We start from the raw sequence: 15312 nt of genomic DNA, 5'->3' as shown, positions 1-15312 counted from the left end.
CTGAATGTGAAAGCACGCGTGTGTGTGTGCTGATTGATCGAACATGCCAAGTCCATCTCGGCATTCCCTGATGGGAGGCAGAGTGTGAAATTGCCAAAAAGGCAAACAGCAAATAATCAGGACAGACCCACACACACATCCACAAACAGACTGACACACACACTTTCTTCTCCCCTTTGTCACTCAAATAGTTTCTGTTTGCCTCCCTCCTTCATACACACTCACATTTACACACACACACGCACCCACTTGTTCATCCCCACCTCCTTTCTGTAATTAGTTGTATTTTTCATGGCTGTTATCCACTTTACTTCCTCTCCCTCTGCACTCAGAGGAGAAGTAAGAGTGTCTCTTTGTATCTGCACATTTTCTCTGTCAGCCGCTAAATCCATCACACACACAATCATTCACACGCACAGGTACAAAAACACATCGCTGTCATAAATGGATCAATCACTGAGAAAAGTTAATTAGAGAGCTCTGTTGAGTTTGCTTTTCTTTTTTTTTCTCCAGCAGTGTTTGTATGTGCGTCTCCAGGCGTCTCCAGGCAGTAGCAGATACATTCCCCATCCTACACTACAAACACACATTTGTAACAAAGACTTCAGAGCAGAGTGTGTGTGACACATTTAGCCGCATAGTAACCAACTGCGTCCAAGCTTTCAGTTATTAAACAGAGAAAAAAAGCTGTGTGTGTGTGTGTGTGTGTGTGTGCATAGTTGTCAAATTAAAGCTCGACTGTGCCTACTGCTCCTGTGGGACTGTGGGAAGTGATTTGTGGTGCTTCTGCTGTCCGAAGGGAGACTATTTGCAGTGTTTTCTAGGTGAGAAAAATGGGTCAATTTTTGATGTGAAAACTGGCAAAGCACGCAGCCTGAAGCAGCAGAAAAAGTCTCTGTCTGCCTTTTGTATGTGTGACAGTTTATTACTTCAAACCAAACAAATACCAGTAATTCACAATATCTGTATATTAGCTAATATGCAACCTAAATGTATTATGGTTTAACGCTAGTGTTTATACACTTTGTACACTGCAGGGTGTGGGATTATTGTATTGCGTCAGGAGTGCCAATTCAGAGTGTAGGTAGGGGTTTTGGGTTTAGGGAGCTAAATTTACTAAATTAGGTGGGTTTTGGTTGTAGGATAAATCAATTCAAATTTAGCTTGATTTTATACTAGGATGGCAACGGTACGAAATTTTCATGGTACGGTAACGGCCTCAGAAAATATTGCGGTTTCGCGCTATTACAGAATTCACCCTTTGCTGGCCTTCTGATTGGTCTGCTCACCCACCAACCAGAGTGCTCCTCCCCATAGCAACAGTTGCTAACGTACTGGGGTTCGCCAAACATTGCCCCAGACTGTGTTTTCCCAGGCTCGTTGTTAATGGTGTCATGGTGAAACGCAGAGCTTTCTAGCTGGCAAACGCGGATAAATCAGTGACTTATATTATTTTAACATGGTTAAAAGGTGTGCTTGGGGTGTCTGCAACAATGAATCGAGATATCCAGAACGTATTCCTGGTGTAGTTTTTATATATCTTTTTAACGTTATAATCGGTGATGTGATCCAACAATGTTACGCTAGCTACAGCCTGTTGTTAACTTGCTTTGCTAACCTGTTGGGTAGGCCTCACAGGCCCGGCTCGTATTAAACGTTAACTTGCTGGCAATGTTAACATTTGTAGAGGAAAACATTGCTATTTATATAACATCAGCTACCTATTACTGTGATGTTAAACTTGTAAACTCTCTCAATATAATGTTAACGTCGAGTGAGAGAGCTAGCAACGAGGGGGGGACAGCTCACGTTCGTGGCCATGGCTACCGTCAGGCATCGGGACAAAACAACGATTTCACCAGTTTTCGGAAATGTCATGTAATGCCCGTTCACTCAACTGTGGCCACGTTTGTTCTCTATCACTGACACCGCGTTTTGGACAGAATGATCAATTCGAATTATGAGAAAGTTAAATCTCCTGGTGTTTTCCATTGTTTCCTATGGGAATGAACCCCCATGAGACTAGTTTTGTCGAACCCAGCAACAGTAACCAAGGAGGGCGGGTCTTGACAAAGGGTGAATTAATATCAGTCGCAATGACCGTTAAAGGTATGAAAACAGAAGGGTTATTTTTGGTTGAACAACAGTTTTATTGCTAGAATTGAAACCTTTGAAAATAATTAAAATAAAGGTGAGATTCTCTGTCCAGTTGAATTTCTTTTCCAGTACTGAAACTGGTATACCACCTCCCACCTTAAGTGATACATAAATACCTGAGGTAAAACAATGGAGACAATCCATGAAAGGAACGATACCAATGAAAATCTACACATTGTCAGTTCAGGGTGCTGTGTCCACTATGTTAGCTGCTAGCTGTTAGCTTTTATCCATGATAACTAGCCATTATCCCTAAATAAAAATACCCTTATCCAATCCACTCACACAGCTAACACATACATAAGACTCATCACTAAATCTAATAACAAATACTGGCTGCAGTTTGCACAAAAAAAGCAGGGCAGCCCAGTCCCCAGAACAAAATCTTGGCATTGTATGTTTCTGCAAACAACATGTTATATTCGCATGTTTCATACTTTGTCATATCAGCCTTTCTGAGTGACATAGTACATGAGCTGACTTTGTCATCAGGAGGTGGAGGGGATAGTAGGTAGTGTGACACCTGGGCAAATGCTTGCCAAGCTGCAGACCACTGTTTGAGACAATTGCTGTGTTTTTTTGTAGCAACCAGCTGCTGTTTTTTAACTGTGAATGGAGCGACAGAAAGAGGGTATTTGACCTATACATCGCCAGAAGGGATTGTGCCAGCAAAACCAGGTATTTTAAGCCAAAACATGATCTTTTCCTAACCAAAACCAAGTGGTTTTTGTGCCTTAACCTAACCACATCTTAACCTCAGCATTCTTGAAATACAAAGTTTCAACCTATCTGTTACATTAAAGCATACAAATGTAACTTATCCGTGGTTTGCAGAAAAGTACGCCAACATTTTTCCTGGCATACGACAAGTAAAAAGTATAGAAGAGTTTGTGTATTCGTGCTGAACCATCACGGTACGAGGGTCATGTTCTGGTGTAATCAGAACCAAAGTTCAAAAGCACAAGTAATCCTAACCCTGACCCGACCGGAAACTTTGAGGTTAGCACAACACTGCACACCACGTTTGGGTGATTTGAATATTTTAATATAGCCAAGGTGGAACGAACTGAAACACTCGTCCCAATGTTTTACTTTTTATCATTCTACTTATTTTCTATTTTTGATTTCATAGCATAAGAAATGATGATGATTCAGTTTTGTAGCCTCTTGTGACCCGTTGCCATTGAGGAAAGCTGTTGTTCAGTGTTCATTTTGTCTCTTTGACATCTGCACCACTGTTTGTTTAAAATAAATGGAAATATCCACATCCATATGCATTTGGATTTTTTTCTGCTGTATCATACTCGCACCGAACCTTGACTTCTCTGTAATGTTTCACCCCTAGAGTATAGGGTTCAGAAGTTAGATTTAGAATAGAGGGAAGTAAAGGACAGAAAGTATGCAGAGCTTTTGGAGACTCACAGTCGAGACAGGCCTTCGTTCTTCTGAAACAGCAGCTCTGGAAGTTCTCTCAGACGGTTCTTGTTGAGGCGGCTGGATGGACAAAAAAGAACTTTGAATTAAAAAACTTGCAGCGTAAATGTTACAGTTAATGAAGTGAGAGTCACCTTCATACTATACGTATTTGTGAACGTGTCAGTGTGTGCTCTCACAGTCTCTCCAGCTCCTTCAGTTCATCAAAAGCTCCTCTCTCAACGTTACCGATCTGGTTCTCCATCAGATGACTGCAATAAAACAAAAGACAAAAAAATAATAAAAAACACTGCAACATTAAAGCATAAATGGGATCTGAAATGCATCACTATCAATTCAGAGATTTACTCTTACAACAACAGGTCCTCATATCTTTATTTTTCTCAACATTATTCAAGCACATAATTTGTATCCTTGGTAAAATATCAGGATGTATTACAACAAACATCGGTGCAATAAGTTAATTAAATTAATAATGGCAAGATGGTGGCATCAATCTGCCATTTTGTAAACCTATTTTGACATTGCATAAAGAAACTGAGGCTCTGCATAAGTCAAAAGTGAAAATGTAACATCCTTCACCTTTTCATTAATCATATTGAAAAACCAAAGCGCCAACACACATTATTTCTCCCACTGTTGCTGCTGGGATCTGTACACTTGATAAATACACTCCACAGACTCCCATATAATAAACCACTGGTGTAACACTCAATCCCCTCCTGACAGCAGCGAGCCCTGGGCTCCCAGCAGGCTGCTAATCTGTTCTGAGCAGGCCTCCGGAGATGTCATTAGTTCCTGGCATGTCATCTTTTTAACACCTCGTGTCCATCACTGACACTCAACACAGTCCCAGTCTTCAGGTAAACACAGGAAACCATCAGTGCAGCCTCTCCCAGAGGGCACTGTGTTTCCAGGTCAAAAGGTCGCAGATAAACCCCTCCCTGTTGTAAATTTGACTGACACTGACACCAAACAAGCACCTCTGGGTGGCTCATGTGTCACTAAAGCATCATTCTGTTCCCTCTGGCATTCGGTGGCACCGCAGCCATGATTCCCACATTCCTACGAGACCTAAGACTCGTAGGAAGCAAAGAAATGTGGGAAAGAATCTCTGCTGAATACATAAAAGCTGTTGCCCCGCCAACAAAGAACCTGACAGCTGGGAGAGAAGGTCAGGCATCTTTATTCTACAGAAATGTAAATGGAAGAACAACAGCAAAGAATTGGCTACTGAATTAAAAATGTTGCACTTATTTAAAGATATTCTGGACAACAATAATAAAAGGAAAAGGAAACTTTGCTGAATGACAAATGAACTTTGATGTAGTTGAAGGAGTGAATGTGGCAGTGACTTACAGGACTCTTAGGTGTTTGAGGCCAGAGAAGTCTGCCTTGGTGATGACGGTCAGGTTGTTTCCATTTAGATCGCTGAAAAAAACAAACAAGATAACAACAGATTATAGGACAGGAAGTAAACTAAGCACAGAAGTCAATATCAGTACATTCAAATAATCAATGGCAGTGCAGATGCAAGATGGAACAGAGAAGGGTCTATGTTGTCCTAAATACAATGTAATCTTTAAGATGTTAACGTCTGTATGACAATATTAAATGTCTAACTTAGCTTGAGCAGTTTATGTTTTTATTTGTACTGGGCATCTTCCGTAATGAACACAATACGGCGCTGCACATGGACAGTAAGTCGACATTGATGCAGGCTTGCTGTTGGAGGGTTTTATAACCCACTTCCACTCCTCACTAGTTGGTTTGGGACAGCACTCAATGTGGCGGACCCTCCGCTTGAATGCAGAAACAGAGTGAAAGTAAGTAGGGAGAGGGTGATTTGGGAAAGGTGCTTGCAGTTCCAGTGTTAGGGCCATTTCATAGTCGACACACGCAACGCAAGGAAGTGACGCGAGCAACGCACTTCCTTTCATAGGCAACACATTAAACGCAAGTGACGCGGGCAACACTTGAAATGCAATACATCGCTCACGCAATAGGGGGTAGCAGAGTCACCGGTACATTCCGGGTGATATTCATATTTGATAGTCAGATCAAAATGGCCACTGAAGAGGAGTGCATTCTGATGCTACTTTTGAATCGGCGGCAGCAAAAAAATCAGGCAAAACGTAAGGATAGGCCTAGAAGGTGGTACGTTCGTCCTCTGAATTGCAGCAGAGACTGGTTGACTTCTTTCACTTCTTGTGTGCACGTCCGAATTTGTCCCTCACGTTCTTCCAATCTTTTTTTACTGTTTCGATGCTCTTTCCCATTGCCATTGCTATCTCTTTCAAGCATTCTCTACTGCTATTTTATTAGAGTGCAGGAAACTAGAACTGTCATATAAATGGGGGTGTGCCCATACGAGTTCGCAAAGTGTTTCCTCCTCGCCCGCCATATTTTATACCTGCTTCTTCTGTGAATAACAAAAAGTGGTTAATTTCAAGTACGTCGCTTGCGTTATAACTCCTGCTGGCAATGCATGGTATTACACGCGTCGCTGCGCCGCATATCAAAAACATATTTTGAGACGCAAGCACGCATCACGGCGGTCAATGCGTCTCGATGCGTCCCAATGCGTTTGCATCGTGTGCCTTTGCGTCAACTATGAAACAGCCCTTAAGTGAAGTAAAGATACTGTTATGTCAATGCAGTCTGGCTTGATAGAGAGCATAGATAAATTCACTTTAAGTTTAGTTCCTCTTCTGACAGGGCTCTCTGTTAGAGAGGCACTGAGCTGGATGAATGAGACTTGGATGATACTGCACAGGTTGTGTAAGAGTTTGTAGACTTATGTTTTGATACAGATTGCTGTTGTTAAACATGGTCACCTAAGACCAATTTCCCTGTTTCAGGATTCTTCACTCATGTGAGGAATGTGAAAAAAAAAAGTTTTCTTCACAAATTCCACGTGACCCAGGGTGAGATATTGATATATGAATTAGGGATGGGCATTTTAAGTAATTTCCATATTTGAATATTCAAGTACTTGCAAAAAATCAAAAATCAAATGTGAGAATAGGGTCCAAAATGAACAACCAAGCAAAAATGTGAGGGAGGGTTTGGTTAGCCTAACTTTTTACCCAAGTTTAAAGTTACATGGCTTGCACGTATATTTATTTGGCGACGCGTATCGAGACACTGATGATGTCTTTATAATGATGATTTTACACCTAATTTTTATAAGTTCCAGTTCTTTTATGAACATATTATCGTACAGTACTGAATTGTTTGACTTTATATGTGTGCATACATTGCTGCTTGTATCTTTAAAGTTGTCCTTCGCCATTCTGCCTGTAACGTTAGATCAAGTGATGTCCGACTGTAAAAGTTGAACGTTATCTGCAGCTGCACAGATGTATCATGTTTGGAAAGATGGATGAATCCGTGCAGATACTTTTTTCTTTTACTAAGAAGAAAAAAAAGTGTGATTATTCTATACATTCGACGAATACTGACATCTGAATTGAGAACTCAAGTACTCATGCCTAATACAAATGTTCATTTGGGGGTCAAGTATCCCTTTAAGAGTGGGATTCTAGCAGCAAGGTTGCCAGATGAACAGATATCAGCCTCAAGATCTAATTTATTCTGAAGATCCAATTTGATGATGATGCTTCTATGACTCATCAGCTGCTGTGGTCTGCAGCCAAAAAGAAAACTTCTGCCCTGATTCGTGACGCAAAGACGGCAGATTAAGCTCCAGTGGAACTTTCTACTCCACAAAAAGTAAGATCTTTCCCCGAGGATGCTTTCCATGAATTTATACTGTAAAAATATCCCTGTACTGTACAGCGCATTGTTTCTGCTCTTTGATGTTATTCTCACTCAGTTTGCAGAGAAGAAAGTATTTTCAGTGGGAGGTCACTTTGAGGACAATCTACCTTTTTTTTTTTTTTTTTTACTGTAAATCCGCCAGCGTCAGCTTAAAGTTGCAAGAAAACCAAGAAAACTGTCTCTCCCAGACTTTTTTTTTTCAGATGTACAGTATGAAATTCCTTCAAAGTTGTAACAGCTACTGTTTAACAAGAGTATCATGTTCCTCCTTCACTCACACGCTCTCTGTTTAAAATTTACTACTGTTGCAGTCATTCCAAGTCACTCATGGTAGAGGCTGCAGAAAGTTTCCAGCCATTACACACTTTAAGTATAAACTGCTCTCAGTGTGTGTTATGTGATATTGTACTTAGGCAGGCCCTCTTTTCAACACAGTCGTAGAGGCTGCTCCTAGCAGGAGGGCTTTAACCCTATGACCTCATTGTCTACATTGATTGACAGCTGTGAAGAAAGAGAGGGGATGATGTCACTCTTCCCACGAGGCTTTGTGGAAGGAGAGGTAAGCTGAACCCTGTGCACGTACCTGTATGTGTGTATGTGTGTGTGTTTGTGTGGAGTGTCGTGTTACTGTAGTACTGTAAAGGGTGGAGCAGAGTGTGACCTTGTCCTGTCCTGTATAACAGAGAAAGACAGAGTAAGATGGAGACAGAGTGGATGTTGTGGTTTGGGTGTGTGAACCGGATCTATACTTCACCGATGGAAATGCAAAGAAAACACCTGGCAAAGAATAATGATAAGTTCATAATAGAAAATGAGCCCCACAAAAAATAAAGAGATTGTGGTCTCAGATTCAGCTTTCAAGAGTTTAGTTTCTCCTCCATGGAGTTAACAACAACTAAATTAATTTTTTTAGCTGCGACCAGAGGCTCTATAGCTTGCTCAGTCAGTCGGTCCACAAAAATTTCCCCACCCTATGATGGCTACAGTTTTAGGAGGCTGAAATTTGGCATGGAGGTCAAGGGCGTGTTTGACGGTGTGTGCGTGTGTAGATGCCAACTGGCTAAAAAAGGGTGTGGCAATGTGAGTGGCTCTTCACAAAAAGGGTGCATGACTTCAAAATGGATTCACAGAGTTTGCCCAAGGTTTTGCTGAGTAACTGTTTGTGCTAAAATGGAAAAAAAGGGGCAGCACATGGATGCATTCAAGTACATGGTCGCAGTCATTACAAATTTGCTTGTCTTTCCTAAGGTTATGTATACATGTGTACATCCATCACTATTATCATTCCTCCTCTCCGTATTGAACTTTAAAACCAAGTTTTACTTGAGGCTCCAGCAGTCTGAGTTAGATAATCTTCCAAATCTTCCAAAGTAATATTCTTTTTAGTACAACATAGACTATCTATCTATCTTTCTATAGACATAGAAAGATAGTAACACAAGAGGGAATCTTGTACTAAAAAGACTATACACACTTTGTGTTGAAGCAACTTTGGCCCAAACTCTGATTTTGCTAGAGCTGCAAGTAAAAATTATAGTGATGAACAAATAATTTCTCATTATTTTTTAAAATGTATGGTGCTGTATGTAACTCTGGAGGGAGACAGTTGATTATTGAGTCTCATTTGTAGGTTAACAAATATTGACGTTTTTGGTTGGCAGTCGGACCAAGCCACCAACCCAAAGCATCAGTATTTGACGTCTGGGAATGAGAATCAACAATAAACTATGCTCATGATCATTTCCAAGAGCGATAGGTTGTAGTAGTTTTTATTCAAAGCTTTCCACCATTGCGTATTGTGCTGCTGACCCATCCTGGTAAGCTGCTTCCACCACTGATTGGCGATACTGTATTTTGCAAACAGGAAGTATTAAATTCTCAGTATGCACACAGCCAGTCCTCTGAAAGAATGCGGGATGCACTGAGGGTACACAACATATGTAAGCGAAAATGCTGCTAAAAGCAGGTATGTCAGGTATATCAGCACCCAAACTACAATACTAAAAACTAAATCCTAATGAAAACAATCTCAATATCTTCAACTTCACCATCTCCTCCCACTTTCTGAGGACTCAGCAGGATTGGGAAGTAAAGTAGTACTAGTCCATACCCATTGAGTACAGCACAGCATACCATGACTTAGTCATACCAAAAATTAGGAAAAAAAACAACAACACTGGTCCACAGGGGGAGCCACAGCGACCGGTCGCATTTTAGCCATTTTGAAGCATTTTTCTGTTGTTATAGCGCCACCCAGTTGCCAATTAGAGTTAAATTTCTCCAGTCACCTTGAGGCGTCCTGTTCTACATATCTACCAAGTTTAGTAAAAATCCATATGGCGGTTAGGCCTAGATAAGAAATGAGCTCTCTAGCGCCCCCATTTTGTTTGATGGGGTCAATAATGGAGGGGTCCCCTCAGATTATGTGTGGTCATATGCCTACAAAGTTGCGTGGTGATGGGTGAAACCCTTGAGATGTTCTACACCTTTATGTGATGAGCCACGCCCTCCGCAATATTCATTGCCTTATAGAAGCTCAGTTTTAGGAAGTTTTCCAACTTTTGCCAAGAGGGAACTTTAGATATTGGTCCCTAGATTATGTTCACCCAGTTTCATGCAGATCGCTCAAACTTCCTAGGAAGAGATCCATTTGAAGTGTTTTTCAAAAAATTAAAAATGGCGGAATATATATATAAGCGGAAGTTATGGGTTCTTGAGGCAAATGTGTTCCTCATGAGGAGAGGCATCTCTGTGCAAAGTTTCATGTCTCTACGACATACGGGGCATGAGATATGCCCATTCAAAGTTTGACATTTCAATCGGTTGCTATAGCGCCCCCCTTTGGCCAATTGATGTAATACTGCTTCATTCACATCCTCCCATGACCCTCTACCACTGTGCCAAATTTCACATGGATTGACAGTGAGTCAGTGAGGAGAAAAACGTGGAACAGACACACACACAGACACACACAGACAGAGTTTTCGTCATTATATAGTAAGATAAAAAGCAGGACTCCAGTGATGCATAAAAATAAGTTTCATTCTTCTCTGCAGTGAATTGGTGCAATTACAACTTCTGCCTCCTGTCAATGATGCATTGACAATGGACGGACAATATTGTTGGGTTTTAGCCAAAAAAAACAAAGTCATGGCACTTTGTGTTGCTTCGGCACAAACAGCTGAAGCTGCTACAGAAAGCACAGCCACACTCTCCATTAAGTAATTGCTCTGCACAATGTCACAAAAGCTGATACAGCAGATTGCTGCACTACAGTGAAGACTATGACATTAGGAGGTGGAGAATGTTTAAAGGTGAAATAATTACATCCCACTGGAAGAAAATAATATTTTGCAGGGTCTTACAGTCTGAAGATGGAGGAGGAGGTGGTTCTGAGAAACTGGGGGGAAAGCAGAAGCAGGGGATTGGCTGGGACAGAGGGAGGGAAGGATGGATGTAGACAGGTCGTGGCGGGGGGTCCAGAATCACTCCCTGAGTGTGTGTGAAATTACCCTGACAGTTAGATCGCACAGGCAAAACAAGCATGAGGAGGGAGAGAGATGTACAGCAAGCAATGATTGTACTGTCATACGATGTAAAAGCATGTATAGATGCTGAGATGGACACCAAGTCTGAACACATTAGCTGCTAATTACAAAATTCTCATAAGGTTTATATTTGGGGTATAAGGACGAGCAGAGACACGAGGGAAGAGATGAACACAAACACAGCCCTGATGAGGCGTGGTTAATCAAGTTTTGTGCAGCATGGCGGGGTCAGGGGTCAGCTGAGCGACAGACTCCCCTCGAGTGGCGACTCTGCCAAACAATAGCTCATTAAAGCAGAACGCGTCTCACACACACACACACACACACACACACACACACACACACACACACACACAACCACAGCCTTAGTGGGCAGTGAGGCAGTTGATACGCTCAGCTCTGCTTTCCACTGTTAGATCTGACATGCAAGGAGAGCAGGATGAGGGCGACGGAGTAAGATGATGAAATACGTGGTGTGGTTTGAGAGGAAGAAAAATATATTAAAGACGTACAGTGATTAAAGGCACTGATCCTCAAGTAGAGCTGGTTATCACCCCTTAATGATTCTTGAGTGCCAGCAGAAATTTGTCAGAGGAGTTGAGTATCAACATCTGTCAAGTATCAGAAGATTTCTGATCTAAATCCTTGTTTATGTTAAGATGCCATTAAACACCGATGCCTTGAAAAATTTTGCAGATTGTTCTCAATGAAAAAGATTTGTATTTGTATAAACACTTGTTTGCAGTCCTCAGCCTAAGGTATACATACATCCCTTTCCTATATACACTTGCCTTGACTCAGTATGACTCGGCGCGTCAGCCCAGCGCAGCACAGATTTGCATCTCCATACAACAGGGCTACCCGCTTGAAGGTATGTCTTTAACTAATGATGCGCTTGTCTTGAGTCAATGACATTTAAAAGCACACCCTCTTTAGTGCCGTTTACCATTGTACTGTGCAACGGTTGTTGGTAGAGAGTTACTTATCATCATGGATTTTCCGGCTGTTGTTACGATTTTGCTCGGCAGTTGAAACTTACGAAGTTGAAGCTAAGTCTTGCCATAGAAGCAGAGGCTTTTTAAACATGTCGCTGAATCGTCTCTAAATAATGACAAAGCCCATCTGATGTCACCACCACCCACTTCAAGGTGGTCTGACAAGCTATTAGCCGACTTCAGAGATGGCCCACCTTGGGCATGACTTGGCAAAACGTGGCACATTTAAACTAGTAGTGCAAATCAACGTGGTTTCACTCAGCGTGGCTAACAATGCCAGCGAAAAAGCCATATGATAGTCCCTCCAGGATGTTGCAATGTTGGACTCGCAACATTCACTCATTTTCTGTAACCGCTTATCCTGTTGGGGGTCATGGGAGGGCTGGAGCCTATCCCAGCTGACACTGGGTGAGAGGCAGGGTACACCCTAGACCATTCACACTCACTATCCCACCTGTGGACAATTTAGAGTCACCATTTAACCTGCATGTCTTTTGACTGTGGGAGGAAGCTGGAGTTACCGGAGAAAACCCACGCAGACATGGGGAGAACTCCACACAGAGAGGCTACCCCTCCCTGGAGTTTGAACCTGGAACCCTCTTGCTGTGAGGCGACAATGCTAACCACTGTGCCACACAACAGTTAATGCTAAATCAGCCAATCCCTTTGAATTCTGTGCAACCTTCCAATTTCATCCAATCACTGCAATTTTTAAGAAAATTTGACAATCACAACCATCACAAATAGATTCTAATTCTGTGGGAAACAATGAATGCTCATAATAATAAGCTCCAAATCTATTTCCTGCAATTTCCGCAACTTGAATTGCAATTTTTTTAGAGAGGCTGCCATAAATGAGGTAAAGGTAAAGGTAAAGTTCCACTGATTGTCACACACCTGAGTGTGTGAAATTTGTTCTCCGCATTTGACCCATCCCCTGAGGGAGCGGTGCCGCACTCGGGAATCATGTGGTGATCTAACCCCCCAATTCCAACCCCTGATACTGAGTGCCAAGCAGGGAGGCAGTGGGTCCCATTTTTACTGTCTTTGGTATGACCCGGCCGGGGATCGAACAAACGACCTCCCAGTCTCAGGGCGGACACTCCACCACCAGGCCACTGAGCTGGTCAGCTAGGCCACTGAGGTGGTTGGTATTTCAGGCCGCTGTGAGGGTCCAAAGGACAGAGGGATGTTGTATGCTGTAAAGCCCTGTGAGGCAAACTGTGATTTGTGATATTGGGCTTTATTAATAAAATTGATTGATTAATTGAACAATCCCAAAAACCTTCTGCAAAATCCTGGATGGACTGATGGACTTAAGTATAACCAACCTGGTGCAGACAGAAGGTTGGTTACAATGCAAGTCGCAGAAAGTTAAATAAACCATATGAGCCTCTTCCCATCTTTTTGTTGTACATGTGGAATATTTAACCCAGTTCTTCCATATCCCTGTATTCTGATTGGGTATAATGGCGGGGGGGTCCACATTTCTAATCTAAAAATAAAAATGAAATCTTTAAAAAATATCTACGCCTACATAGGATTGTAACTTCAAAGAAACCGAAAAGGAAATATAATACGTGTCTTCAAAGCGGTCAAAAATAAAGGCCCAAACATCAGCACAAAATATTGGCCATTGACCGCCTCCATCCATATCTGCTTTTAAAAATCATCACACATAGAGAAGCAGTGCAGTAGGATACATTTGATAGCATCCATGTGGCCAATCGATGCAAATGGCTCATTTTAATCTGCTAATCAATTGAGCATGATACAGGATTGTGGGATGCTGAGACGAGTCAAGTATCAAAATACATACACACACGTAGCATCATCCTTTCCACACAACCACAGTACAGAGCAGTAATAAACAGTCTCAACTCGTCTGAACAGACGAATATAGAAACCCAACACTTTTCTTTGCTTACTACACAGCGATCCAGTTCAGCCTGAAACCTTCATGTAATGCATCAAGTGCATTTGTTTTGTTGACTTCCACCCTGTGCGGCTACAACAAATGGCCCAAGAACTGGCTTGTTTTATGAACAGAGTTTGGAAATTGAAAACAAATCAAATTCAACTGCTTGCACATTCAGTCAGTTTCAGTTTAGGACTGTTAGTGTACACAACTGGCTACCAGATGTCAACACATGTCTGCCAGTGGTCCTACAGATCACAAATGCAAATGGAATTTAATTTACAATTAAACTTGGGATTTCTTAAGATAAGATAGGAGGTCTGAGAGGGGATAGAACACAGCCTTTAGTTAAGGAATTGCTTCTGTAAGAGGAAGACAGGACTCTTCCAATCTTTGAAAGAGGGTGGTTTCTGTAGTTGGTTTGCATTCAGTCCTGACAAGACCACAATGCAGGTCTGGTGAAAGTAGACTGATCCATGACCCTAATCACATTAAGATCTTGGTTAGTTAAATCCAGCATTCAAAGGGCAGGAATCTCAAACAAAGTCAAACAAACCAGAGGGCAGAAATCAATTGAGACCATGCTGACTGCTCCAAATGACCATTTGTATACCAGTTACTCACTGCGTGCCATGTTTTTTTCTAGCATGCCACTTGCAAGCATTCTGCATGAATTGATTAGGGGTGGCGATCAGTAACGCATACACTAATGATATTATTTTTTTCCAGTAACCATAGTGCAACTAATTACCAATGAAATTTCAGCAATATATTACAGTTACTCCAAAAACAAGCAACTTGTTACAACGTTACTTTTGTTATCACAACATTAATGACTTGAAATACAATGGTCACATCAGCTGACTCATTTTAGTAATCATAAAATTACTTTATTATTCACGTCATGAAGCAGCAAGCTAGATGAAAAGGCTTACCTTAGCGGCTGAAAATATTCCTATTACTTTGATTTTGTCTGAAGGAAAGATGACAAGAGCACTGTTGCTGCAGGTAGTCGGACTAAAACTCTTTCCACTGTGAAAAACACCCTCAAACTTCTGGTCTGAAACACCTTGGCTACTACGACAGACAACACAACAGCGCGAAGCTCCTTGAAATATACCCCACTAAAGGTAAGCCCTTCGTGGCCGCAGAGGTCGGCTGTAGCCCTACACTGGCTAAACAAACAAAACTGGATTTTAATCGTGGACAGCTGCAGCTACAAAGAAGTGATGAAGCTTGTGGTTTGATGTGCTTCATGAGTGACTCCCCATCTCGTGGGCAGAGCCTCAGGAAAATACCGGTCACAGGCAACTGAAGACCCCCAGGTACACAGGAGCTATCTAGCCTTAGCTACACTTAATGGTGATTACCCTGACATTATGATACATAATCGTACACATCAGTACGAACACACTTTGTGTGTGAATTCTGCTCAAGCAGAGCTCATGTACAGGGTGCACCAATTGTAGGCGATGTG

The 15312-nt window shown here is 41.8% G+C and overlaps 1 protein-coding gene across 1 annotated transcript in view; it reads right to left on the bottom strand.

Annotated features, from left to right (window-relative positions):
- Window positions 1-15312, bottom strand: part of slit1b (slit homolog 1b (Drosophila)) — a 118055-nt gene that overhangs the window by 91960 nt on the left and 10783 nt on the right. Inside the window, exons 2-4 of the mRNA XM_049570777.1 lie at window positions 4951-5022; window positions 3771-3842; window positions 3580-3651 (exon numbers count right to left, since the gene is read on the bottom strand). Of these exons, the coding sequence (XP_049426734.1) occupies window positions 3580-3651; window positions 3771-3842; window positions 4951-5022 (216 nt within the window). The remainder of the gene's footprint in view (window positions 1-3579; window positions 3652-3770; window positions 3843-4950; window positions 5023-15312) is intronic.

The sequence above is a fragment of the Epinephelus fuscoguttatus genome, linkage group LG3, assembly GCF_011397635.1.
Source record: "Epinephelus fuscoguttatus linkage group LG3, E.fuscoguttatus.final_Chr_v1".
NCBI lineage: Eukaryota > Metazoa > Chordata > Actinopteri > Perciformes > Serranidae > Epinephelus > Epinephelus fuscoguttatus.
This window is presented reverse-complemented; position numbering and strand designations above follow the sequence as displayed.